General features: G+C 42.0%; 1 protein-coding gene across 1 annotated transcript; it reads left to right on the top strand.

Annotated features, from left to right (window-relative positions):
• The first annotated feature begins 1,396 nt into the window (after positions 1-1,396).
• On the top strand, positions 1,397-8,221 carry LOC119171639 (8.6 kDa transglutaminase substrate). The gene is made up of 4 exons (XM_037422425.2): positions 1,397-1,531; positions 4,615-4,673; positions 6,243-6,369; positions 7,917-8,221. The coding sequence occupies exons 2-4, from the start codon at positions 4,624-4,626 to the stop codon at positions 8,070-8,072; spliced, it is 333 nt and encodes a 110-aa protein (XP_037278322.2). The 5' UTR covers positions 1,397-1,531; positions 4,615-4,623; the 3' UTR covers positions 8,073-8,221.
• The last annotated feature ends 389 nt before the right edge of the window (positions 8,222-8,610 follow it).

Genomic DNA, 8,610 nt, shown 5'->3' with positions numbered 1-8,610 from the left:
GACATCACTGTCTGTCAAACGTAATTCTTCACGTAGGGACATCAAACATTCTTAACAGTGAAAAAGTAGTTATGGTTACAACGGAAACCACGTAGCACGACTCTCACGCACTGATGAATCGCTGGTGAGACGCAGTGTTAGGGGGTGGTGCTTGTATTTTTATTTTATTTGGGTTTATATTCTTAGGTTTTAACCGACTATACATAATGAAGATCTGCAAGGGTGGGAAGCTGGGAGTGCTGGAGGGGATGCGTAACTAGACATGGTTCTGGTGCTAGGATGGGGGCAGAAGAACCTGCCGTCGGGACAATCATGCACAACAAACCCCGTTTATCAATGAACATACAGAATATATACATAACTCCTATTGCACTGTTATCATACAATGAAAGACCATGCTGTAAATAGCTATACTACCAAAGAAGCACTGTCGGCTCCGATCAAAATATACTACAAACCACTCACGTGGTAACAGTCAAGAAAATAGCGTTTAAATAAGAGGTGAAAATTTCTCACTAATTCTGACCTCAGATTCACAAAAACAGTTAAGTTTATACCCTGCGTGACGGTGATTCTCAAAGTCGAGGCTGTTTTGTTTACGCTGCATTAAGAATGTGCAAATACAAAAGTCCGCACAAACAGGGCATTGACAAAATATGCATTAGGTTGCAGCCAAATGACTAAACTTATGTGAAACCAAGTGTTGTCGAACATATCCCTTTATTTCATGATACGTCACACTCGAGCCCATAAAGTTTTGCTAATACAGTTGAGGCGGATGCGAAGCATCAACCAAAAGCTCAATAGATTCAAGAGCATTGCTGGCTGACCAAAGAATAAATGTATGCAAGCCGTTTGATACGCATGCGAGTTCCAGAAAAAGGGTGGTACATTTGAGTGCTTACCAGCTATTTTTGACAATCGGACGATGCTCGAAGCAGCGATTCTGAGAATACCCCCCGCACACGACTCGGGGCGTCTCCATAAGCTAACATAACGTGCAATCGTATCATCCAGTCAGATCACGTGCTCCGCAGCCAGTGCGATTAACAGGCGCGCATATCCAAGATTCCCTCCACGTAACACTGTGCTCGCGCAATTCATTACTTGAGTGAGGCTTTTGCGTTGATATTGCGGCTTCTTTTTTTAAATTCTGTAAATCAAGAAAGGGGGTCTGTGCACGCAACACCGGAGCACGCTGGAACTTGAAGCGAAAAGCAACGATCTTCCGAGATAGGAACAACGCCGAGAAACAGGCTGGCGGAGCTCTTTATTTAGTTAATATAGGATCGCACGAAACTCGTTCTCACCCATTGCATTAATGAGGCTGTACAACGTCAAGTGACCGGTGCCACCTCGAGCGAACGTTCAAGGTTTTGTGAAGAGGAGGACGCTCGAAGCTGGACTTAGTTGCTAGTTCAGGCGAAGGAAGGAGAGGGCAAAAAGGTCCGTGCGTATAAAACCCACCCCTTTTTTTCTAGGGCTCCGTATTCGTTTCAACCAACTCTGCACTTGTGCGGCTACTGAGAAGGTGAGCCCCTGAACGCCAGGATGAACGCTTTGCTTCGCGACGATTGCGGATACCAAAACTGCCCAGCTTTCGGAAGAGGCGTAACGTCACACACGCCACGCCGTGACACTCTGCGCAAGTAGCGACGCCTTGTTGCTCTCGTGAAAGGCAGCCTGCAAATCTTTAAAATAGCGCGGCTCCCGGATATGTTATCTCTAGCAGCGTTCGCATCACTTCATAGGACATATCTTGAGCTTGAATATTGGTGGCAAGCACCGGTGGATATGCATTACTAGCTACACCCCCCCCCCCCCTCCGAGTTTTCCGCCACGAGAAGAAAGCAATCGTAGAGAAATGTGGTAGCCCACATACAATAAAGCTTAATGTATCCACAGCATGCAAGATATAGCAGAATATAGAAAAGCGAAATATTTTCTCACATGTACTGAGTTCCGACTAAAATCTCTCATTTAAAGCAAAAATTCTGCAGTTATTGTACAAGCACACAGATATTCTTCGGTAACATTTTTGTTCAAAGTTATCTAGGTACATTGCGTAAGCACTAACGTCTCCATAATTTTCAGCTGCCGTAGTGTTAATGATGTCTTTAAACGTTTTTTCGATGTTAGCATCCATGTTATCAGTAACACCCGCACGTAAGACACGTTAACATGATAATATTATAATAATAGAGGGTTATATTATTAAAATATTTTAATTATATTATGGAGACGCCGAAGTGTAGGGCTCCGGAAATTTTCATCTAAACTTCCGCCTAAATATGAGTACACAGGCTATATACAAGCATTTTCGCCTCTGTTGAAAATGCAGCCGCCGCAACCAGGATTTGATCCCGCAATGTTCGGGTTAGCAGTCGAGTTCCATATATCCACTAGACTACCACTGGGGAGCCTGCTGTTAGCATACTTATGAAAGAAATCTGCGCATCTCTCTGCTTTTCAAAAATATCTGTACTGGTTAATAAATTGGTAACTAAGAAACCTAGAATTTCATTAACGCCGATAACCTACTTCAGTTAGAATGTCAACGTTTCAGTGCGCGGTATTTCGCAGGAGTTCGTACGATGAAGCAGCACACCGCCTTCCATTGGTGATTTAGCAAAACTTCAAATTCGGTGAGATGGTGCATTGTTGACGGGAATTTCGAGTGCTGAAAAGACACAGTCACAAGAGGAGAGGAGAGGATGGGCGCCACTTTCAGCTAAGTTTGTTTGAGGCATCGCCCGCCGTTCTAACCAGAAAAGCCCACGTGTGCGCAAAATCAAATGCAACTGTCGAAGACGTTTTCGCTTCGCAAAGTTTATTGAGATTCTCAGCTTCTGCTTTCCAAAGCTTCACCGATTTGTCACTGAGAGCTCTTTTCCCTGATACGAGGAGGCACGTCTGTTATCGACACTTACGATTGACTGCGTGCGCATGTGTGCTTTTCCAGTTAGATTTCAGGCGATGCCTCAAATAAAGTTTGATAGATCTAGCACCCGTCCAGTCCTCTAGTCTTGTGAATGCGTCTTTTTGTGCGCTGAAAATTCCCGTCAACTTACTAATGAGAGTCTGGAAACTTGGCCCCCGCAAATTTTTTTTCGTGAGTCAAACGAGTAAATTTGTGAAGAACTAAATATAGAAAAAGCAAGAACCGGATGGCTGCTTGTTGACTCAATACGCAACCAAGAAATATTATATCAGGATATGGTTCAGCATGTGAGGAATAAATCGTAACTTTGAAGAACAATATTGTGGGGTAAGAGTGCTACTGGCAGTAAAATACGGTCAAGATGAGCAAAATACTTCTTCACTATAAAAGTTACTTAATTTGACAACTCAAAAATAAATATTAATTAGGTTCACCGAAACAACGCTTCTGTGACAGCTAGGTTCTTCTATATCTGTCTTCTCGATAGCCTCATAGCCGAACTTCGACGCTACTTATAAGAGATATTCAAAAATTATTTTATGTGAAGAGGAACCTGTAATTTATTTTTATTAATTGATATGAAGCCTCATGTTTGCCTAACTTTATCTGTGCTGCGACTTTTGCGAACTGTTTTTATGTGCGTGAGAACGTTTTAAACTGTGTTTCATGTGTATGGTGTATTGTGTGTGTTAAAGGTTAGTGAGTCTGTATTGTTGCAGTCCAGGGTTTATAACTTCTTGGGCATAGTGTTACAAGAGTAATGAGAAACAAAGGCACTCCTACCGTATCTGCGGGTCAAATTTCGTGGCAGGTTATTTGTGCTCAGCTTCTTTTCTCTGTTGCTCGCTTTCAATAGCAGGGTTGCCACTTATCACCAGCAAGATGGTATCCAAAACGATCAAAATAAAGGTAGTGAATTGAGAAAGAGAGGAAGAAAGACCAAGAAATCAGCCAGCAAAGTGAAGGCTGTGTAGAAATCTGTTATGGTTACCAGAGGTAATTATGTTTGGAAATCGCCAAATGGAAACGGAAGTTACAGTTCAGGATTAGAGGTGAATGAAAGTAAACACGTTGATACGGATCCATCTGAGAAAAGCCGCGCTAAATCAAACACGACCTGCGAAACATCACATGAAGGCACACCCATCCTCGTTTGATGTTTCGTAGTCCGTGTTTGAATTATTACTACTTTTTTTAAGATGGATACAGTAAGGCTAATACGCCAAAAAGAGAGGAGAGTAAAATGAGTTACCACGTAATTAGGTACAATATTTGCACAAGTATAATGGGGCGGCTCTCTTTGAAAAACGAGCAAAGGGCCTTTCGAAGGCATACGAAGGTCCCTTGGCTGCAGCAGTAAGAAGTGCTTAAAAGAGAGGTGACGAGACGAAATGAGAAGCTGCGATTTGGTTTAATTGAATAGCGAATCTAATTCACGCTTAGTGACGAAGCCTCTTAAAGCTGGACGTCGAACTTACCGTTAGGTGTTTCCGTGATCATCTCAATCAGTACAGGGCGATGAGAAAGATAATACAACTAATACTTTTTTTTTAGATTTTATATACGTAAAAAAGACCGACTTTTGTTGCTGCGTATACGTCCGCATCAGTAATTAATGTACTAATGCCCTAGTTTACCTTGTTGCACTCCCGTTTTCTTTGCATTGTGTTTAGAAAACGAAGATGAAGGCTGCTCTGTGTCTCCTGGTCGTGTTCACCATAGCCGTCATCGGGTAAGAAAGAGCATGTTATGTGGCGTCTTCTATTTAGAAAACTCACGCACTCTACCATATCATTCTCATTAGATCTATCCTAGATATATCCAATTAGAGGCTGAATACAGTTACCCAAACATCCATATATGTAGTTTGGCTGTCAAAATAACTGCGAAAACTTTTCTGACATTTTAGTATGCCCGAGATATTCAGTAACATTGAAATAAGGTAATTCAGTTCCTGGAAGAACTACTGAAGACAGAAGTTGAGAGTATTTTTATGCTAGAATAAGGCGAAGACTAGTTGGGCAGCTCCAATTAATCATGGTCATCAGGACTAGAACATCAATGCATGGTATATCAGAGCTTTGATTATATATTCACTAAAAATGATCACTACATCATTACACACAGTGGAATAAGAGGCGGGAATTTTTAATAGGCGTTTAGTCTTTCACTGCTTTCTTTCTGACACGTCATGAAATATTTCACGCTTGCAAAAATTATGGTAGTATAAATGGATGGTCTAGCTGGCAATATTTATTTCTAGATATGCACATTTCAAAACATTGGTGTGCATATGAGGCACACCGTGGGAAAAACCGGATCAATATGACCATGTTGCGTTCTTAATATGCACCTAAATCAAAGTACACAGATAATCGTGTACTTCGCTACCATCTAAATGCTGATGACGTGGCCTATATGTGATCCGGCGGCATGAGCTTCCACGCACAACTTACAATGTTAGCAACTTCAGTCAGTAGTCATTGTTTGAAAAAAAAATAGGGGATTTTAAAGCTTCACCTTAAAGAGTTGAATGAGATAGTAACGTATTGTTTCTAGTGCATAAACACTTAGTGCATGAAATCTTTTCGAATTTGGTATGCACCCACCACGTGGCATTAAGGGAATAAGCGAAGTAGCGTGTGTGCCTTTTGTAGTGGGGTACCGGCCTTCGACCACGGAACCATTATGATAATCACATATTTTGACGCCCGTTCGCAGGAAACACTTGTACCACGCATCATTACTGCAACATTTCATGTTGCATTGTGAAACATGCATACAGGACGCATGTGCTTGTGAAGCATTAAATATATTTTCCCTGCATTTCCAAGCAAAGTTCTTTTCCCTGTTTCACAAGCAGAGATGTGTTCGTGTGGTAGAACATCCGCTGGCCACGAGAAAGACGCAGGTTCGATTGCCACTTGTACCCAATAAACCCTGGTTCGGTCCCCATGCACTCTGCTCCAAGATTTTCATTATTCATTTTATTTCAGTGTGATCAATTCTTCGGTCAACATAAGATGATGATGTTTTGTTCAAAACCAACGACGCTGACACCAGAATTTCTGCGAAACGATCTCTTTATTGCTATCGTGTTCATACAATATTTGTAATGATTTTAGAGCGCAGAAACCTCTACATATGAATAAAGCATCGTAGGAAACGGCCGGATGTGTTACCATGACGCCTGAATTTCTGTCATCCTTTTTTGCGCTGAATTTGGTTAATTCAACGTCCATGTGCTTATGGGTACGTGTTTCACTGGAATAGGTATAATATGTGCCTTTCTATAACGCAGCACCCTGGCTACCTCTCAGCCAAACTGCGCCGCTAGCCCCTGCGATCCAAGCAAGTGCCCAAACACTGCCAGCTGCAAGTGCGGTACTTACAAGGACGCCTGCAACTGCTGCGATGTCTGCTACAAGGTATACAAACTTTTCAACTGCCAAAAATTATTGTTTTATTCGTGAGTTATCTGTAGCTATAACTGCAGGAACGTATAAAGAGGAAATTGGGACCGGCGATTCTTTTTATTTCTGCCAGGTGATTACTAGCAAACTTCTTTTAGTTGCATGGACTGATCTATGCAGGAACATGAAAGGCAGAAAAAAAACCGTTGTTTCTTACGAAGTCGCATCAGTGCCGCCGAGAAATGAATAGGCAGCCTTAAGGGATGGCTCTTCGAAAATGCATGGCAAATGGTACGCCAAATACGTCCGTATAAACCTTCCAGTTGCAGTGAAGTTTCTCAAATAGAAGAATAAATCTCATAAACCCATATATAGCATCAAGATAAAACAAGGGTCAAGAGAAGTTTTTGGGCGAGGATGCTTCTTGCACGTAATATTGAACACATTTTATAATATAGTGATCTAAACTTCTAAATCATATGGATAGCAACTGAAGAAAAAGACGAAGACTGAACTGCACCTTTTTTATTCACTCGCGTGTTTAAATCATTGGCAAGTTCAACCTTGTTGTTGACGCACTTCTGCTGTATACCCTTTTTATATTTTTAACGGGAAAATATCCATCATTTTGGGTTTTTTTTCCGCCTCATAAAGACAGCGTAAGTAGTATGACGGGTGTCGTTAATGTAGCTAGAGCCGAGCACCTCCGCGGAGATAATAACGACCTTATTTTGACAAATGCGAGGCATTCGCAAATGGGCAAAACAGCTTGTCAGGAGGCGCAGCACAAGCGTGACATCGAGCACTGAATTTTTTTACTTTCAGTATTACTATCTTGCGCACTTAACAACGGGAAAACATTCAAAGCCTTCATGATTATGAAAAGACAAACTCAAAAGTTACTGCATGCCAAAGAAGACTCGAAGCAGAAAGCCTTTTCTTTATCTTTTTAGTCGATGTTTTGATGCTCTTCTACCTCATCTGAAAACTTTCTGCCTCTAAAAAGGTATTGCGCTGCCTGTGAGATTGCAGGCATCGCGAGCATTTTTGCAGCTTGCTCGGTCTTGCTCTGTTTCCATGACCGGCCCAGCTTTAAGCGCGTGACGCTGCGATGCGATTACCTCAACACGTGACGCTGCGTCTTGTGACGTCATAATGACGTTATATTGTGAAATTCATGACACGCTTTGTTTTTGCATCACTCACGCTGATACCACCGATGCGGGATGTAAATTTTCTCGTTTGATGAAGCGTCTTAACGGACAAATGCTTTTGTGCGTTCGTGCTGGTTCGGTACTGTCTAAAGCAGCGCATTCGCATTTGTACTGCATGGAAGGCGATACCAAGTCAAATTAAAGTCAACAATTGTGTCTGAATACGGGGGTGAGGGTTTCGCCTTAAAAAAAAAATGTGCTTCGTCTTCTTTTGCATTGTTTTTTTTTCATAATCAATGTGTGACCAACAATAACAATGGCGTATATCTATAGTTTTCTCGGTAGCATTCGTTTAAGCGAGAGGCATAATGAGCCCAAATCACCGACCTTTGTACTCTTGTCTCGCAGTGCCCCGGTGAGGCCTGCGTGCCAGTCTTCCAGGACAAGTGCGCCGGCAAGACCACCTGCCAGCTGGAGCCCGGCGCAGCCATCCTGACCGGCGCCACCGGCATCTGCTCCGAGAAGGGATACGTCTTCAACAGCGAGAAGAGCCACCACGGCTGAGCGACATGGTGTCCGTCCGCAGCTGTGATGGGGGCGCATGCGTATGGGCCCCGGCCTAATGTGATATATATCTTTAATTTTATATCTGCTGCTTCAAGAAACTGTTACCGGTATTCCCAGTGTAAAAAATAAAAATTCCTTACGTTTTTCTTGCCGTTACCTGCAGCGTGAATCCACTATAGCACTTTACGGTGTTGTTTAGAATGCAGTCGTCTTTTATACTTCATTACGAGTCTATAGGCTACACGAGAACGTATAACAAAGCATAACATATCCAAAACTCTCATTGCACTAACAGAACCCTAATTCAAATCATGACATTGTAGGGATCATAAATGCACCTTTTATCATTGCAGATACCATATCTTCTAGTCAAGCACATACCATGATAGAAATAAACAAACAATTATCATTTGTGAAGACATAAGCAAGGAGGCCATCATAAACAAGGTTTAAGAAAAGATAAACGGCATTACCAAAAATAAAAAAAAGAAGACATAATTCCTTGGTGAACATGCCAGAACGATCCGAATATGAA

The sequence above is a fragment of the Rhipicephalus microplus genome, chromosome 4, assembly GCF_043290135.1.
Source record: "Rhipicephalus microplus isolate Deutch F79 chromosome 4, USDA_Rmic, whole genome shotgun sequence".
Classification (NCBI taxonomy): Eukaryota; Metazoa; Arthropoda; class Arachnida; order Ixodida; family Ixodidae; genus Rhipicephalus; species Rhipicephalus microplus.
This window is presented reverse-complemented; position numbering and strand designations above follow the sequence as displayed.